The sequence below is a fragment of the Mchenga conophoros genome, linkage group LG2 (genome assembly GCF_057382185.1).
Source record: "Mchenga conophoros isolate Kocher_MC1m ecotype Shallow Benthic linkage group LG2, M_conophoros_male_GT1.1, whole genome shotgun sequence".
Classification (NCBI taxonomy): domain Eukaryota; kingdom Metazoa; phylum Chordata; class Actinopteri; order Cichliformes; family Cichlidae; genus Mchenga; species Mchenga conophoros.
Genome location: NC_140527.1, coordinates 26,581,383 through 26,599,151, shown reverse-complemented (window position 1 = coordinate 26,599,151; position 17,769 = coordinate 26,581,383). Strand labels below are relative to the sequence as shown.

The 17,769-nt window shown below is 42.6% G+C and overlaps 4 protein-coding genes across 11 annotated transcripts in view; 1 reads left to right on the top strand and 3 right to left on the bottom strand.

Moving 5' to 3' along the window:
• The window catches only part of pdlim7 (PDZ and LIM domain 7), a 32,966-nt gene extending 31,573 nt beyond the window's left edge, over positions 1-1,393 (bottom strand). Inside the window, exon 1 of one of the 2 annotated variants that reach the window (XM_085290823.1) lies at positions 1,202-1,393. In XM_085290823.1, the coding sequence (XP_085146949.1) occupies positions 1,202-1,231 (30 nt within the window). In that variant the 5' untranslated portion in view covers positions 1,232-1,393. The remainder of the gene's footprint in view (positions 1-1,201) is intronic. The other variant, XM_085290848.1, reaches the window with a different exon arrangement.
• Positions 1,394-3,973: 2,580 nt separating this feature from the next.
• cltb (clathrin, light chain B) lies at positions 3,974-9,919 on the top strand. Of its 2 annotated transcripts, XM_085290786.1 has the most exons (6): positions 3,974-4,409; positions 4,961-5,004; positions 5,169-5,286; positions 5,580-5,691; positions 6,571-6,624; positions 8,858-9,919. In XM_085290786.1, exons 1-6 carry the CDS (start codon positions 4,256-4,258, stop codon positions 9,027-9,029), a joined length of 654 nt encoding a protein of 217 aa, XP_085146912.1. In that variant the 5' UTR covers positions 3,974-4,255; the 3' UTR covers positions 9,030-9,919. The 2 variants fall into 2 exon arrangements, with proteins under 2 accessions (XP_085146912.1, XP_085146922.1); XM_085290796.1 differs by lacking the exon at positions 6,571-6,624 and having other exon boundaries at positions 3,978-4,409.
• A 745-nt stretch (positions 9,920-10,664) lies between these two features.
• On the bottom strand, positions 10,665-12,342 carry higd2a (HIG1 hypoxia inducible domain family, member 2A). The gene is made up of 2 exons (XM_085290812.1): positions 12,118-12,342; positions 10,665-11,219 (listed from the first exon to the last, which is right to left on the bottom strand). The coding sequence occupies exons 1-2, from the start codon at positions 12,302-12,304 to the stop codon at positions 11,053-11,055; spliced, it is 354 nt and encodes a 117-aa protein (XP_085146938.1). The 5' UTR covers positions 12,305-12,342; the 3' UTR covers positions 10,665-11,052.
• A 1,139-nt stretch (positions 12,343-13,481) lies between these two features.
• ankhd1 (ankyrin repeat and KH domain containing 1) overlaps positions 13,482-17,769 on the bottom strand; it is a 32,978-nt gene continuing 28,690 nt past the window's right edge. For 4 of the 6 annotated variants that reach the window (XM_085290670.1, XM_085290686.1, XM_085290696.1 and 1 more), the window contains exons 33-39: positions 15,894-17,451; positions 15,592-15,784; positions 15,266-15,388; positions 14,808-15,059; positions 14,513-14,697; positions 14,246-14,422; positions 13,482-14,131 (exon numbers count right to left, since the gene is read on the bottom strand). In XM_085290670.1, the coding sequence (XP_085146796.1) occupies positions 14,072-14,131; positions 14,246-14,422; positions 14,513-14,697; positions 14,808-15,059; positions 15,266-15,388; positions 15,592-15,784; positions 15,894-17,451 (2,548 nt within the window). In that variant the 3' untranslated portion in view covers positions 13,482-14,071. The remainder of the gene's footprint in view (positions 14,132-14,245; positions 14,423-14,512; positions 14,698-14,807; positions 15,060-15,265; positions 15,389-15,591; positions 15,785-15,893; positions 17,452-17,769) is intronic. The other 2 variants (XM_085290679.1, XM_085290713.1) reach the window with 1 other exon arrangement.

The following is a 17,769-nucleotide window of genomic DNA, read 5'->3' as shown; positions in this document are numbered from 1 at the left end:
CACAGGGAGAGAAGGAGGAGGAGGAGGGGGGCAGAGGAGGATGGAGAGAGGTAACGTCAACGACCCATGGATTCTGGCACGGGCCAGGAGATTTTTTTTTCTCCTCCTCTAAGTTCATTGCACTTGGGAAACGGCAGACGGCCACAAATGAAGCAAAGCACACAACCCTCTACATTCTTTCTGTAGGGCATGAAACATAGTACAAGCAAGAAAAAAAAAAACCCTCAGCAATTATACTTTAACATCAAGCTCTTAAAGCAACAGAGCCGCTCACACACACTGTAAAGGCTGGTGAGACAGTGGTGTGCTCACAGATAAGGAAAATCTAGCCTTTAATCCAGCCTAGCACCCCAAATAATCCCACTAAGAAAACCTGCAAATCTGCTAAAGTTAATGGAAATCCTTAAAATAAAAAAAGACTTGCATTCGCATTCATTCACTGTCAATGCAGCCTCTAGATCTGTACAAACCTGACTCTTTATTGGCAAAGCTTAAATTAGTTTTTCTCAGAGCCAGGGAAATGAACTATGATACAGAGGAGCATAAGGCGACAGAGAAAGACCTGCAGCAGGAGCAGCAGGTAATGGAGGCTAGATTTCACTGGTGACAAACACCACACTGAAAGCTGATTACTCAGACTGTATTAAAGCGGAGGAAGTTACAGCATTAATGTGACTGCACTCTACTTAATTAAACACCACCCTGTATGATAGGCAAGAGAATAAAAGCATCAGTTTTAAGCCAATAAATGTGTGGCACTCATCCCCATGCTTATGGTGTTGCTATTTATAATCTTCTATATTATTGCTGCTGCTGCATTAGTTCTATAGGAACTCGTGTTGCTCTTAATGAGAGCTCAAATACAGGGAATTTTTGGTTAACACGCTACGCAATTACGAGCTTACACGGGTTTCTTCAATGCGTCTAGCACACTAATTTCCCAGCGGTAATTAAAGGCCACGCTGTGAACGCTGTATCCCGGTTAACACCGCCGCAGACAGCCAGGTTTCCACTCGCGACAAAACTCTCGGCTCTGACAAAGTAGTTAGCACAGCTACAGAGCAGCAGGGGCTCGGGGAAGATGGCCAGAAGCATGAGCCTGCACAGTTTGGAGCACCAGCTTAACCCATACAAACCTCCTCTGTGGGGAAAAAGCTGGTTTGAAGAAGTTACACAAACACACAAAGATGCATTAGCTTACCTCTTGTGTCTCTCTGTGCTCGCCGGACATCACGAGTGTACCGGATTAAAAATAATTAAAAAATTTGATAAGTGGGTTGGCAAGCAGGCAACTTTTCAGACTTCCTTGAAGCAAACGTCAGGAAGCCGCCGTGGATCCCCCTGGTGAGCAGCAAACTCATTCCCTCAAATTCTTTTTAGCAGGACTCTGCTGAGACGTCAGAAGTCACATGGGCGGAGGCTTCATTTCACTCAGAGGCCGAGTTGCACTCATCAGCTGCTACTACTAAAGCCATTCATCATAGCCGCCCTGAAACAGCTTTTCTCAATCACTCCGTCGGTTTTAACTAAAGGAACATAAATAAATAAATAAGACTATGCCTCAGGGATAAACATGAACTAATCCAGGACACCGCCCCTGAAGAATAACTTTTTACACACGCTGTTTACTGTACTTACTATAGTAAGTACAGTAAATAATAATGGCTTAGCTATAGCTAAGCCATTATTATTTAATAGTAATAGGTAACTTAATTTGACATGACTTATCCTAGATGGAGAGAGAAACAGATATATACGTCTACAATAAACAACACAGTTAAAATGAAAGTTTCACTGGTGCCTGCATGGTAAGAGCCTTATACTATGAAATAGCGCAAGAGTCTGTAAAATAAAAAAGAAAAGTGAAGTTAGTTTTTTTTTAAAAAAGAAGAAGAAGCAGTATTTGCTTCTACTGCAAGTGCTACTATGTTTGGCTTTATAATTTCCCTAATTTCCTTCGGGATTAATAAAGTATTCTGATTCTGGTTTATATTTTCTTTGAAAATGCTTTTGTGAAACATTTTTGAGGGAAGCTCCTTGGTAGGAAAACGGATAAGTGGATAAACGTCTCACCAAAAAACAAAACAAAACAAAAAAAGTTAAGAAAGTGCGCAGATACGGTCAGCTGCAATCAACACTCTTTATTATCATGCGCATGTCATCAATCGCAGTCCCTGGAACAGAAGTGGAGCTCTCGCTCTTTTGTACCTTTGTACATTCCAAAGAAAGGGGAGGAAGTCACAAAACGATCATACACATCGCTCGCTGTGAAACCTAACGGAACTTCCACTACAATGGGTATGCTGTTTCGTGCCCTTGGCGCTATCAGCACCTGCAAATGGAGTTGTTTTCTTTTGCTTAACGTAACAGTTAAGAAAAACAACAACAAAAAAACCGTAATTCTTTCTGTTCGCAAACAAAAACAGGTGTTAAAAAAGGATTCTTTTGAACAATTGAGGAGGGTAATATTTATTATTAACATTCATATGACAGACACTATATCAGTTCTAGCCAGATTTATGCAATAATTAATGTGTATCTTCTTTTTTCAGCTGCTTCCTCTAGGGGTCGCTACAACTTTCGTCTCATCCTATCGCCAGCATCCTCCTCTGCCACACCAACCCTCTGCATGTTCTCCTTCACTACATCCATGAATCTCCTCTGTGGTCTTTTCCTCCTGCCTGACAGCTCCATCTTCAATATCCTTTGTCCACTATATCTACTATCACTCCTCTGCATGTATCCAAACCATATCAGCCTCGTCTCTTTAACTTTGTCCCCAAACTGTTTATCCAGTGCTGTTTTTTCCAATTATGGATTTTTAAATGGTACAAAACTCCACTAACACTAACCACATCGACCATTACTGAAAGGTCATTACTAATGATCATAAATGCAAAGCATAGGCCGTTAATAAGATCCGTAGCAGGAGTAAATAGCAAACAGGAGAAATATATAGAGTCAAGAGGGGTATATACAAAAATAAGAGAAAGGCACACTTTAGAGAACAAGTTCCAAAGTGCTTGGAAGCAGTGTAAAGAAAATACATGGTCTGAATAGACAGTGTGTGAGTCACCTGAGTGATGAGGATTACTCAAACCATGGTGAGGTGAGTGGGCAGGTGTGGGGTGTGGGTGTTTGTTGAGTGTTTAACAGTCCGAATGGCCCAGGAGAAGAAGCTGTTTGTGAGTCTGGAGGTGTAGGACCTGACTGACCGGAGATCTTGACCTGGCCTCCAGGGTTGGCAGAGGACAGTCAATGGTTTTTTGGGCGATGTTAATTACATTTGCACATCCTTCCTGCTCTCAGCTGTGGCCCCTGCGTACCCAACACCCAGGCAGTAGGAGAGCATGCTCCACTGTGGAGCAGTAGAAGGCCAGCGGAGGACAAGGTGAGCTCTTTTGTTTTAAGGACCTTCAGCTTTAGGTTATTTTCTGAGCACCAGTGTGACAAGTTTCTCTACCTCTGCCCTGTACGCCTCCATCAGAGATGAACCCAGTATGTCATCAGCATATTTGACGACTATGTTGGTTGGGTGGGTTGAGATCAGTGTAGAGGGCATACAATAGGGGGATCTGGTGCAGAGTGACAGCGAGTGGGGGGAGAGGTGGGGGCAAAGTCGGACTGATTGGGGGCGGTTAGTGAGGAAATCTTTGATCCAGAAGCAGGTGGCAGGGAGGATCTGAAGGTGTTCCAGTTAAGTGGTGAGGATGTCTGCTGCGTCTCCCTTTTAATGATCCACTCATGTAGATTTTGCTGAGGATATTCATTTTCCTGCAGGGGGGGTGAATGCATAACCTTTATGCTTTTACGAACCATTTTCCATTTCTGTTTATAAATTGTGCTATATAAGGTTTGTATATATTTTTTTATTACTGTCACTGCATTAGCACTACAACCCTTGAGATGACAGTGCTGTGCTGCAGATGGCCAGCAGATGGCGACAAACTCCAACAAAATGTAAAGGTCCCCTCGGGGTGCTGCCCCTGCTCTATCATCATACACATACTGGTTGAACAAGTGAAGAAATAATGAATCATCAGTTACGGCCTTTAATCGACGCGTAGATTGTTTGTTCCGTATGCTTTACTAGCTGACTCTATTTTTCCAAGCGATATTTAGAATAGATAACACTCTAATCGAATTTTTAAGTTGTTACTATTAACGTTGCAGAGCTCGGTGGCCTGATTTTTTGTGGCTTTAACGTTTAGCAAGCTAAGCAAGCTCAGTCAAACTTCTACACTTTTTGTGAAAGATGGCTGACAACGGAGCGCACCCGACTGAAGAGGACCCGGCCGCCGCTTTCCTGGCTCAACAGGAGAATGAGATAGCGGGGATAGAAAACGATGGCGACGCATTTGGGATCCTAGAAGGAGCCGGTGTTCAGCAGCCGCAGACCGACAACTATGGCAAGCTTGTCCCTGAGCTAACGTCAGCTAACGAGCAAACAAAGCTAACTAGAGCTAGCTAATACTAATACAGGAACTTGCATCGGTAACTTGCTTAGTAGTTAGCCAACAAAGGCCCCACCGCCATATGTTAACAACACCGCTGTCTGATATAAGTGGTTAACACTCTTATTGCTTCCTATTTAGATTCAAACTAACAGTACGTTAGCCTTGTAGCTTAGCTAGCTGCGACAACGTAGGTTTTGTTTAACGCTATCCCACATAACATTAGCTATGTGACACTAGCACCTTAAAACTAAGCAAGCGAACAAGTGCTACTGGCCTTCTAACCCACAAAGCAGCCCAGACAATATTAAGCAGGTAACCAAACAGGTGTTGCTGCATTTCTGAAGTCTTATCCGTTTCGAGACCAAAAGTTACACCACGGTAGTAGTAGCAGCGAGCATAAGTCGCTCCAGATAGCAAGGAAGTATAAGCGGATAAACTCCAAGAAGTTCATCTAAACTTATATCTGTATTTTTTTTGTTTTGTTTTTTAAAAAAAAATGCTAGACGGGTTTGAAGAGCCTGCCACGTTGAATGGAGACCTGTTTCAGGTGAGCTTCAGTCTTGTCTGTCTCTTTATATAACCTATGTGTGGTTGAGTTTTATTCCGAACACCGTAATCATGTGATGAAGGAGTGGGTTTGCTGTGGCGTTCACGCATAAATGAACCGAATAGCTGCTTCTAATGGTGTACATGTTTTGCGTACCCCAACAGGAGTCCAATGGCCCAACAGACAGCTACGCAGCCATCGCCCAGGTGGATATTCAAAGGCAAGAACCTGAAAGTTTACGCAAATGGAGGGAGGAGCAGAAGGCACGCCTTGAAGCATTAGGTTGGTAACAATGTTTCCCTGCCGCTGTCAGTGATTGTGTGTAATGCACTTAGTGCTGTGTAGCTCTTATGATTCTTCTTATTTTCCTTACAAGGTCCCTGGTTCATTTCACACGTATTTACTAACACTTCACTGTACTGCTATTTGCCCTTCTGTTAGAGGCTAAACTGGCTTTCAACACACTGGTGATAAAGTTTAAACTAATCAGAAAAGATCTGTGTCACACATAGAAACAGAAGAAATTAAATGTAATACAACTGTGTGACGTTTCTGCTTTCTTGCGTCCTAATAAGACTCTGCATCCAAGGCAGCAGAGGAAGAATGGAGAGTGAAAGCGAAGAAGGAGCTTGAAGACTGGCACGTACACCAAAGTGAGCAGATGGAGAAGAATAAGACCAACAACAGGTTAGGATCTGACCCCCCCCACCCCACCGCTAATGTGCAGAGAATTAATCGATGATGGTGATGCTGTAATCACTCTACTACCTTTGTTTTGAATTTTATATTGGTAGTTAGAGGTAGTTGTTCTTGGTAAAACAAACATTGTGGTTCAGTTAGCAAACATGCCTCGCTCTAAACTATAAGTTCAGTGGAGGTTCAGTGGAGGTCCTTATAGGTTCTTCCGAGGTGTGGGAAACTGTGCCTTTCTCTACAAGATTACATCCTAGACCTGTGTATGTTTTACAGCTGACTGATAAATTGACACGGTTGTGGTATATGTGTTGAATTTACTGCACCAAGGTGATCACAACAGATTACAACACTATAATACTTAGTACTTCATTTAGCCTGGTTCCCCTCAGTGTCATAAACTGTGCAGTCTCTCTTTTCTTGACCAAGCTAACCAGTTATTCTCTCACACTTCCCAACAGACTCTATCCAAGTCTGGCACGGTACCGCTCTGCATCTGTAGCTCTTTTCTTTTTTTCTTCTATTTTTTTATAAAGGACTGAGAGGCAATACTCTGATGAGATATTAGTCTACAGCTGTGTGTCCAGTTCAAGTGCCCAGAAAGCAAAACAGGAAACTAGCTAGCTGAAAAGAATGCAGACAGCAGAAAGAAAATGCTGCAGTCGCCCCCTCCCCATGCTAGAGCAAAGACCATCCTAGATTGTTTATGACACTAGTGCGAGATGTTTAGTCACTGTTTCCACCTCATTAGAAATGTTTCTCAGTTGCTTACAATAACCCAGACTCTAACACTTTTCTGCTTGTTGACTGACACTGAAACTGTTCTCCTCTCCTTCTTTTTTCCTGCTTTCTTGGCCTTGCTCTGCACGCTAGGATTGCTGATAAGGCTTTCTACAAACAGCCCAACTCTGATGTTATAGGCTTTGTGTACGTTTAGAATTCTTCTGCCTTCTAATATTGTATGATCTGCCCCCTGAATGACCTCTTTTGCCCACGATGCATGACCCAACACTGGAATTGTGTTTTGTTTTGTTTTTTCTTTTTTGTCAAAGGCTTCATTTGGCATTATTTGTGTTCTTTTTGACTGATTTGTGCCCTGGATGTTTTTATATACCAAAAATAAATATTAAATATGTCAACAATGAAGTGTATGTTGGGTATAAAGTATAGACTGTATGAAAGATGGATGTAGCTACTAGAGCAGGGCGATATGGCCAAAAATATTTATCACGATATATATTTGAAAATTTGCGATAACGATATAACCGACGATATAATTGATGCGAGACAAAATACAACTCCACAAAATTACTAGCGCAAAAAGACAACCTTCCATTTATTTTCACTTAAACAAGAAGCTGGTTTTTATGTACATTAAAGCTTTATAAAAATGTAACAGTGCAAATGCAAATTCCTTGCTGAAAGTTTAACCAAAAGGCATTTCCAGTAGAAATGGGCTGACATATCCTGAGCATAACCATGTATAATATCCACTGAAGTTAAAAAGAGGTGCTTTGCAACATTAAACTGCAGTGTGCAGTATGCATTTTTCGGACCATAAGTTGCACGGGATTATAACGCACATTAAGCGAAACAAAGCAGTCAGATAAATCAAACTTTATTAAACTCATTCTTCTTGCTTCCTCCACTTCTGTACCATTGATTCATTAATGTTGAATTCTCTGGCAGCTGCTCTATTCCCATGTTGTTGCAGTATATTAATGACTAACCTCGTATTGTGGATGGATTATCTCAGTTGTTCTCCTGACTGAAGATTGGTCCTTTTACAGCATCCTGCCATGCGATTGCATTTGTCTCTAACCATCTGGAACCTTCACGTTAACTTTTATAAGTGGAAAAGTGTTAGTGTTCGTCCTCCAGCTTCACTGTTTATGTTATGCTAACATAGCTGTGTCGCTAGCGATCACGTAGCACATCATTATATACCAGCTAGCCCAACTTCAGTAACCCTACAGACGTCACTGCTGTTTAGTTTCCTGTCTTCATTTATGTTGGAAGTGATAGCAGAGCTGTACGTTTGATTTTTTTCAGAAATCTCTCAGTCAGAACATGCTATATCATGCTTAGGTAACTAGCGAAACTAGCGAGCTAACTTCCGCTAGCTTCCTGCTAACTTCTAACTCCGTTAAATGTAATAACTTTTGTTTTCATGGATGCCTGGAAGTTAAACTTTATAGTTACACCTGGTAAAGCAGCAATGCTGATCGTTTTATTAAAGATGAAAGAATTTAGACAGTTTTTAACTCTAAGTGATGCTGCAGTGTTGTTTGACCTGAAGTATACGGAGTTTAGGACCCAGATTACTCCCAGATTTAAGAGCATCTTAGTCCGACAAATATGACAATAACGACGGCCGCTTGCATGTTCTGCAAAAAAATGTGCTTTGTTGTGTATCTGACGGACAAACACCAAACCAGTTCCACATCACTGAAGTTGCACCATTTTTACAAACCAATTCTGGTTCATCTGTTTCACTCAACAATCGGCCATGTGCGTATGAAAAAAAAGGCACTGCGCATGCGCGTTTTACTCCCATTCTATCGCGATATTTCATTTTCCTATCATTGCCTAACATTATACCGGTATTACCGTGAACGGTATAATATGGCCCAGCCCTAGTAGCTACCCTTAAGTCCAATTATGCTTTTCCATGATTTGATATTGACAAATTGTTAGCCAATGAGCTGCTTCAATCTGACCCTTAGAATAATCAGGGGTTTTTTTTAGTTTGTTTATTTTATTGTTTTTTAAATGGACCAAAAACTTCTGAGCCCATAAAGTCCTCGTGAAAAATTCTACTGATGTCAAAGAGTGAGGCAGCCGAGGATCTTTTTCAGCCACGTCTATTTACTTTCAAGTCCTTTATTAGTCTGGGATGTCGCCCCCTGCTGGCCATTAAAACAAAAGCAGGATTCGGGTTTTAGATCTGGAAGCTACATCTATCTTCTACACCATCTGCGGCATAAAGACATGCATGAGGTATTTTTTGCTTTTACTATCTCGTGAGCACGTGCTCTTGGTGTGATTGAACTTTGTGGTTGGGAACCGTGTTTGGCTCAGGCTGCGTTTGCTTTCGTGAAATCCCTCTGATAACCTCCAGCTCACCGACACCTTTCTGTGCTTCCCTTCACATCCACAGAGCATCTGAGGAGGCTTTCCTGGCAGAGACGGACAGCAACAGCCCCGGGTCTGAATGGGAGAGAGTAGCTCGTCTCTGTGACTTCAATCCAAAAACCAACAAGCAGGCGAAGGATGTTTCCCGAATGCGCTCTGTGCTGATCTCTCTCAAACAGACACCTCTAGTTCGCTAGAGCATGTCGCTGGGGGGAGCTAGAAACATTGCCTTTTAATCTCACTTTGCATCAGAAGGATTTGTATGCCCTTTTGTGTACGAAAAACACCCTGGTATGTTTATAACCTTTAAACACTTCCTGCCTTTAACGATGCCTGTTAGAGTCAAATAATATACTTAAACCTGTGAGAGGAGGGATTACTGTTACAACATCCTTTAGTTGGTCAGCTTCATCACTGCTATATTAAGAAAATATTGTTACTGTAAATTCAGTAATTTCCCTTTCTCCTTTAACTTATAAATTGTTACTAGGTCAACTTTATTGCATGACTTCCTGATATTTTGGATGCACATTTTTAGTTGAATTTATAAATTAGCATTACGGTCAAACACTTAGCGATTAAGCACTGTTACAGATTAGATTGTAACCAGTTTTGCCTCATCAACTATAAACCATTAACCGAAGCACATTAATGTTCACTGTATTATATTATATCCCTAATTACTGTTTTTAAGTTAGCATATTTTTCACTATAACATACCCAAGCTCGTGGCCTTTTTTGATCAACCTCTTTCTACAATTTGAGCACTTAGCTGGATGAATTTCTCTTCAATTTGGCAAGATTTCAGCTAAATTAAGAAACATTGAACTACAACCAAAGATTTCATTGAAATTTTCAGAGTTCACACATTTTACGGCTTGTTTCTTATTTTGCTATATTATACCATTTTCTGTTACGCCAACAAATTTTAATTTTTTTTTTTAAAGAAATGATGCACGGGGTCATTTACAACAGCGATGTCTTCACACTGTTTCACATGCTGCCTATTTGGATTTAAGGAATAGTGAAAAAGTGAATGTTAAAAGGGAACTGGAAAATAAAAACAGTGTAGTATGATCACTTCAAACGATTTGTCTTCAATTCTTAGCTGTGATAATTGCTTACTTATGCCCTTGTATTTTGACATACAAGCAACTTTGATAGGTGGTTCAAACAGAGCATCAGAATGGAGAAGAAAGGTGATTTAAGTGACTTTGAATGTGGCATGGTTGTTAGTGCTGGAGTGGCTGCTCTGGGTATTTCAGAAACTGCTGATCTACTGAGATTTCCCCACACAAACAACTCTGAGGTTTACAGAGAATGACCAGAGTAGTTCAAGCTGATTGGAAGGCAACAGTAACCTGAATAACTGTTTGGTACAACCAAGGTATGCAGAAGAGCATCTCTGAATGCAGATCAGAAGACCACATCTGCTCTAGTCTCTGAGGAATGTTTCCAGCACCATATGTGCGACAAATAATTAAGGTAGCTCTAAAGTCAGTGCTAATATTATGACCACGTTTGGGTTATTTACAGATATTTTAAATCTTTTAAGCATAATTTTTTATACATATCATGCTTAACTTGGCTAGCACAATTCTCTGAGAGGTGACTTTATAAAGTGTATAATTTACACTATTACACTACACATAACACCTGAAGGTCTTCTTAGGAGGATTTTATTCTGTTGAGTGTTTTAAGGTGGACTTGGGCCTAACTCAAGTCATTAACAACGAATTTCCACACTGAGTTTGTCAATATAACCTTATAGGTTAGCACACCAGGAAACTCAAACACAAGATATGGTGCTTTATCTTAAATATGACACCAGGTTCAAATGTGACATTTTATTAGAATATAATAATAACAGTATGGGGGATACATTTGAAGCCGAGCTCACCAAATGAGCAAGAAAACAATTTACATTTATCAGCAATTTGCTTCAACACAATTTTAGTAGTGTTAAAGAAGTCCAGCCTGCTTACTGGTAACAAGCCGATTCAACTTTGCTGTTCCACACTGTCAGCAAGAAGCGAAAATAATCATTTTTTGTGAGTGATTCACAGTTTTTAAACAGCAATAAATAATGCTGACATTTACATATGTGTCTGAAGAATGTTAAAGACCCAATACATTATTCAGTTCATTTAAAGAAGTCCAGAGTCTGCTGCGATTCCACACACTGAATGGACAATGGCAGAGATGTGGGATCGATCCATTTCACTGCTTGGGTTTCAGAGCCGTGGTAAAAACACCAACAATAATGGCAACTACAGTGAAGCCTTGAGCAAAGATGCGTCCCCTCATCAAGAGCTGGGACTGTCTGGTTTTCCCTTGATGGAAGGCACGGAGACCATAAATCAGCGCTCCCGCTGTTCCCAAACAACCTGGAAAATAAAGAAATTATAGCTTATAAACCCAGTTTATTAGGACAGTTAACTGGATCCACAGACAAGGAAAAACTCATGGCTGAATAGTGTAACTAATATCAAGTAGAATGGGGTGATGGAGATATAAAAGCTGCACTTTCCTTTGGCACAGACACTTTTTAGTTATCAGGGTGGCTGCAGTCAACGGTAAAATAAAAGGAGACTGTTCATTTCTAATGACAGCATTATTGCTACAGATGTCAACAACAGATGACCTCAGCGTAAACAGCTTCTAAATTAGAATCTTAAACGCTTCAGGGAACACAAAACAAGAATCAGCAATAATATCATAGGCATCAACGGACTATATGTATGATTTTGGGAGTAACAATGAAAGAAAACAGCACAGGCTATTTTAATAAAGCACTCGTGAAGCAACAGTAAGTAGTATATCAGATACAGAATTGCGTAAATAACTGTTGACAGATGAACAAGAATGTGAGATACAGTCCAATTATATCCCAAACATGTTTGTCCGGTTTTACATTATCCACTTAAAACGGCTTTTAATACGCTTTGATGTATTGAAGGTTTTATTGTGCAGACCACGAGTTACAAAATATATGAAGAATGACCACAATGACCTCCGGGGGTTGGGAGGACGCTGCCGCACAGCTGGAGGAGCAGCTCCGGGAATATTTCCGGTACCGAAAGCAGATCGTTGGGAAATATGTCATCGGTTACGTCGATCTAGCCACACACCTCTGCTGTGTTATCAGCTGATGTCGTGCCCACCACTCACCCAAGCCTTTATGTTTTATATTTAAGCGCTAACATAGTTGTGTGAAGTAGAGGACATAGCAGACCGCAGTTGTGACTTTACGGTGCAGCGCTTTTCTCCGCTTGTGTAACTCACCTATCGGGACGAATGGGTTCTCCTTGGTTTTCCTCGCAAACTTTTCCTTGAAAGTCTCATCTTTGACTTTAGGCAAAGGGTTGAAGCCTTCGATGTTTGGAGCCTGGGATAAATCAAACGGCACAGCTCTCTGCGGAGCTGCTCCGGGTGTTTGCTCTGCAACTCCGGGTGTTGCTGCTGCCGCCATGCTTACCTTGGGTATGACAACCAGGAAATCCCAAGAACTACATTTCCGGTTAAAATTTTCCACGGCTTCACAATAAAGGTCCAAATATTTATAAAAAAAAAAAAAAAAAAAAAAAGTCTACCTTGATTAGAGAGGAATGCCTTGGACAAATTCATCAATCTTTCACTTCAGAAATATAAAACAGAAATATAAATTAGACTAAACACTGACCACGGCCTCTTAGTGCAGATATTCAAGTATTTTAGTATACAAGTATTTAAAAGCATACCCAGCTGCAGCAATATTATGATCCAATATCTGATTGTGCGCAGTAAGTGCTTTTTCTTTAGATATAATTGCGCTTTTTCTTTTTACTTTAGAGTACACTTTATTGCAGGTTCTCAATGCACAACTTTCAACTCAAAGCTAAACTCTCCCCCCACCTATTTGCAGGTGTGTTAAATGCGCAGTTTTTTAACTTTAACAGAAATTAAAAAGTCAGATTTGTTTTAGAATAAAGTTCAGCGGATGTTAAATTCAATTTAGGTCATTTACTGTCCAGTGATGTAACTGGATACTTACCACAAACAATCAAGATTGAGGTTCTATATACACAGCAGGATGGTTCCATTTTGATAATTAAAATGTCATGACTTGTAATTACTTGAAATTGAATCCCATATTTTAAAAAAAAAAAAAAAAGTGGCCTAATAAATATTTGTAGCAACTGCTGGACGTTCTAATTTTCCTGAATGTGAGGTTTCACTTTCCAGTGGCACATTCCTTATGTGCTGTACAACGCATCAATGAAACAGCTACACATTAAATCTAAACGAATCTACAGGTGCCACATTTTATTTTAAATCACAAATTGTTTGCTATAGGGAGGAAAGCTACGCGGTATATTGGGATTTTCACATAGCTCTCAATTTTTCACAAAATAAACCCCACTCTTACCACTGAGTGGCAGTATTGTACAACCTTCACTGATTCTCAAACATGAAATCACTTTTCCCCCTCAGTGAAGCACTTAGAATGAAATACTTTAATGTCTGCCTAAGAAATCATGCAGTCAGGAAGCTTGAGCCCAAAGAGGAATAAAAAAAATCAAAATCTAGTGGATAAAAAAACAAAACTTAACTGAAGACTCAGGAGTCATATGCATCAACAAAGATAAACAAAAAAGCTTCAGCACAAATATTTTTCAATCTTTTTATTGAATATTAAGGTAAATATTTCACATTAATACAGGCTACATAAAGTAGAGCCACTATACGACATGAAATTTACTCTCATTTTAACCCTTTTTAGTATGTAAACAATTATACATGTATTTACCACTCTAAAAGGTTCTGATTTCGCTCTTCAGGTAATCATCATCTAGTTCTGGGCCAAGTTTAAATAGCTACTTCATGTTGAGCCCCCCCCCACCCCACCCCGCAGCCCAAGAACGGTGTACGCGGGTTTAAAGTCAAAAATCGCTAAACTACGCAGAGAATGGATCCTGTTGAACAGGTGATCGCGCGCGTGTGTGTGTTTGCATCATTGGGACACTGATAACAGCTCTGGCCCAATTTCCTCTTTCCTCGTTAGATAGGCACATCAAAGAATGGCGTCAAAGAGAACTTCCAATTCTTCAACCTTTACTCTGCATTTCAGGTCTCTACTAAAGTTTAAAAGTTTACGCGTTAATTTTTTCGTCGTCTTATTCGGTCGTGTCGGTCAGTTGGTATTACATGTTTGCACTGTGGGTCATGCTGTGTGTGTTTGATTGCTGTAGGATGCCGTCTAATTGACATGGTTCAGGTGCACATTGCCCACATGAGGTGCCCAGGTACCGGTCCACACCTGAAGGAGAGAGGAGAAAGGTCAGGGGGGTTATTAGTCAAATGCTGCTCCTTATAAAACGGCATAAATCTGCACAAGTGTCGCAAGTCTGATTTTAATAAAGGCCAACTTTACCTGCTGTTGTGGGTCAGAGTTATCTGCATTGTTTGGGACCACTTTAATGATGGGGCTCCATGCAGGGTCACCAGCGTGACCAGCGTGCAAACCATTGTACATCGGCCCCCCTGGGCCTTCTGCCATGGTAGGATGAGGGGGCAGCATGGTTCCTCCATACATAGACATTGGCATCCCCTGGACAAAATGGACACAGATAGCCGTTAAAACACAAGTACACAGACAAATGGGCATTGAAAGTCCGTCAGAGCTGTTACTCTGAGTTACCTTTGGGAAATCCATGTAACTGTTGGGCAAATGCTGCGGCTGGTGGTAGTTGTTAGCAGGGTTTGCGATGCCCGTGTCGTCCTGCTCCATGGGCTGGTGCTGAGAGAAGGCCGATTGCTCCGCGTGCATCTGCGGGTGCATCATGTGGCTGTTCATCAAGGGCTGGGACCAACCAGACATGGCCTCTGTACCAAAACAACACAAGGCGGTTTTATCGCTGGACGCCAAAGTTACTGAGAACCCATTTCTGTATATGGCTGTGTTCAACTCTCACACGGGCCCAATTTGCTCTTACCTGAACCACTGCCAACCCCGAATGACCAAATGCCTCCCTGTCCAACTGATGCCGTGTAGCTGGTTGTGAGCAGAGGTGGGTTTACAGACCCCGTCTGTCTGATCCTGGCCAACCGCTCTGTGCCGATGGGTGGGGGAACCTTCCGGTCCTGTTGCGAGGAGCTGCCTGGCTTAGGCTGAGGAGGTGAAGCAACCGCTGAGGTGGAAAGGGCAGAGGAGGACACCGTGGAGGGAGGTGGGACAGGAGATTCACCTGGTGGGAAAAGACAAAGCCTAGGTTAGAGCACTTCCAAATAATTTTTAAGAGTGATTTGTTTTTGTTTTTAAACAAGCATGGAAAAATGCTATTAAACTCTCTAATATTAAATTAATGTTAAAGGGATTATAAAAGGGGTCAGGGGTACATTTAAGGCCTAAAATGTAAAAGAATTAAAGAGAAGCGGTCTGTGAGCCTGGTACCTGATGTGGATGCACTCCATGGGTGGGGGGAAAAGTGCTGTCTGCTGAATGAGGGTGTGCCAGCTGTATGACCAGGTAGAAAAACAGCACTGCCAGAGATCCCGGTGGCAAAGTTAGGCAACGCTAAGGACACAGACAATAGAAGGAGACTGTCAGCTTTACAGTACTAAATATAAATAAGACCTTACATGTCAACATAGATTCACCACATCCGGTTGCATGTGTACTGTAATCACCACCCTTCTTTATTTCTCCTGAAATTATTCTGATAATTATTTTGATTATTAAACCCAAAGAACTGGAATTAAACAAAAATGCAGCCATACCGATGGGGCTGTTGACCATCCTCTGGGTGGTGGAACGGTAGCCAGGGGCTTTTGAGCTGTCTGGAGGAGGTGGGGGCATCATATTCTCCATCTGGCCCATGCTCATGTACGCTTGCTGAGCCGAGAAAGACTGCTCTGGGGGTGATCGAGTAGGCAAATGGCATGCACCCCACACTGGATTGTTTCCCACCTGCTAAGGCAAGCACAACTGATTACTATCACAATCCAGCTGAATGGTGCCCTTACCAAAGTAAATGCACGGTCAAGTAAAGTTGTAGTTGTGAAGATTTATTTACGCCTACCTGGTTGCTGTTATCAAAGATGCTGCTGAAACTGAAGAGACCTGTATGACCGAGGTTGGCGTGCATCTGCTGAGGCTTGCCTGCACTGGCGACATGCTGCATTTGAGAACCGTTCATCATTCCAAGATTACCAGAGACCTGAAGGGAGCCTGGGATCTGGGCTTGAGCTTGGGTCTGAGCTTGTGGAGGCAAACTTGTTGGCTGGGAAGTTGGGTTTTGGGTTTGTTTTGGGACTTCTTGGTGAGTGCTGAAGGGTACAAATACAGACTGTTGTTGCTGCTGTGTTTGCTGCTGCTGCTCAGAAAGGGAATAATAAGGCCCTGGTGGCTGCATACGATGGGAGACTCTGGGCGCAGGTGCTGAGAAGTGGGGTACTGTGTTGTTGGGGTGCACGACGTTGTGCGAGAAAACAGCAGCAGGTGCTGTGGGTAGGTGAGAACTGGGCTGTGGGTTGAGGTGAGGCTGTGGAACATCTGTGGATGGTACAGAGGAGGGAGGGGGAGGTAACTGCTGGCGGGGTTCTGGCTTTGGAGCTAAGGACATGGCAGGGGCCGCGAAACTCACAGAGTTGCCGCTCTCGCTGACAGCAGCGGGCTGGCTCTCTACGGGCAGAGACGACTTGTCTTTTCCAGCAGGGGGAGCAGCACTGGGCTCTGTTTTAACTGGCTGGATGGGGGGCTGTGAAATGGGTCCCACTGGCTGCTGAGGAGCATTTGCCGTAGTTGTAGTGGAACTGTGATGTGCGGGAGAGCCGGTGCCTCGTACTGTACTACTGCCACTGGAAGGCAACGAAACAGAAACGGGTGTGACACCGGCAGGCTTGGGGTCTGGGGCAAAGAGCTGTTTTCTGACAGAGGAAGGCGTAGCGACACTCTGTTGGGGATTATATGGAGTAGGGTTAGGCGTAAGAGGTGTAGCTATAGCAGCGGATGTGTTGGGAGCACTGGTGGTGGCGGTATTGGTGGTCGTGACTGGGACTCCTGAGCTTGCGGTGCTGCTGTGTTCACTGTGATTCGAGTTGGGTCTGGCCTGTGGTCCTGTGTTACTGGATCCTCCGCTGTGTTTGGGGGAGCTGTTAGCACTGCCGGGACTCACAGGGCGCACGGGGAAAGGTCCCCAGGTGCTAGCAGCAGGAGAGAAGGTGCCACCAAACTGCGCCATGGGTAGACGAGGGTGCCTGATCTGGTGCATGGTCTGAGCAGCCAGGAGCGCCAGCTGAGGGTGGGTGTATGCCAGGGACAGGGACACTGGGAAAGGCTGCCTGACGTTTGACGACAGCCCTTTCCCGATCTTTCCCCCAGCCTGAGAAGAGGATGAAGACGAGGATGAGGGAGGCTGGAACGAGACGCCTGTTGACGTGGGCAATGAGCTTAGAGCCTTTGGCCCAGTGGTTGAACCACTGGTGGCCCCCGTGGTACTGGGGAAGGAAGCTGAGGTCGTTTTCGAGCCCGGTGCTCTGATGTGAATCCGGGGAATCAGATCCTCAAGCTCTTTGGCCGGGTCCTGGATCAGAGCATTGATCAGCTGGACTGCATGCCTTGTAGACTCCGTGCCTCCTCTGAAACCAAACACCAGAATATGCTTATTCAAAAATATGTCCTTAAAAAAAAAAAAAATCTGGCAAAAAAAAAAAAAGGGTTTTAAAAATATGTCATTTATTATTTTGCCAAATAACTGCCCACCAACTGTAGCTCTAGGTTCTGCACCTCATACAAAACACCAAACCCAGAAAAGCTCAATACACAACATTAAGCTGCAAAACTACACCAAAGAGGAAGTAAAGTTTCTAGATGTGATTATTTTCCCTCTACACACTGAATATAGTATAGCTCGCCGCAATTTCGTAAGTCATTTTAATCACTCATTTTCATTTCAG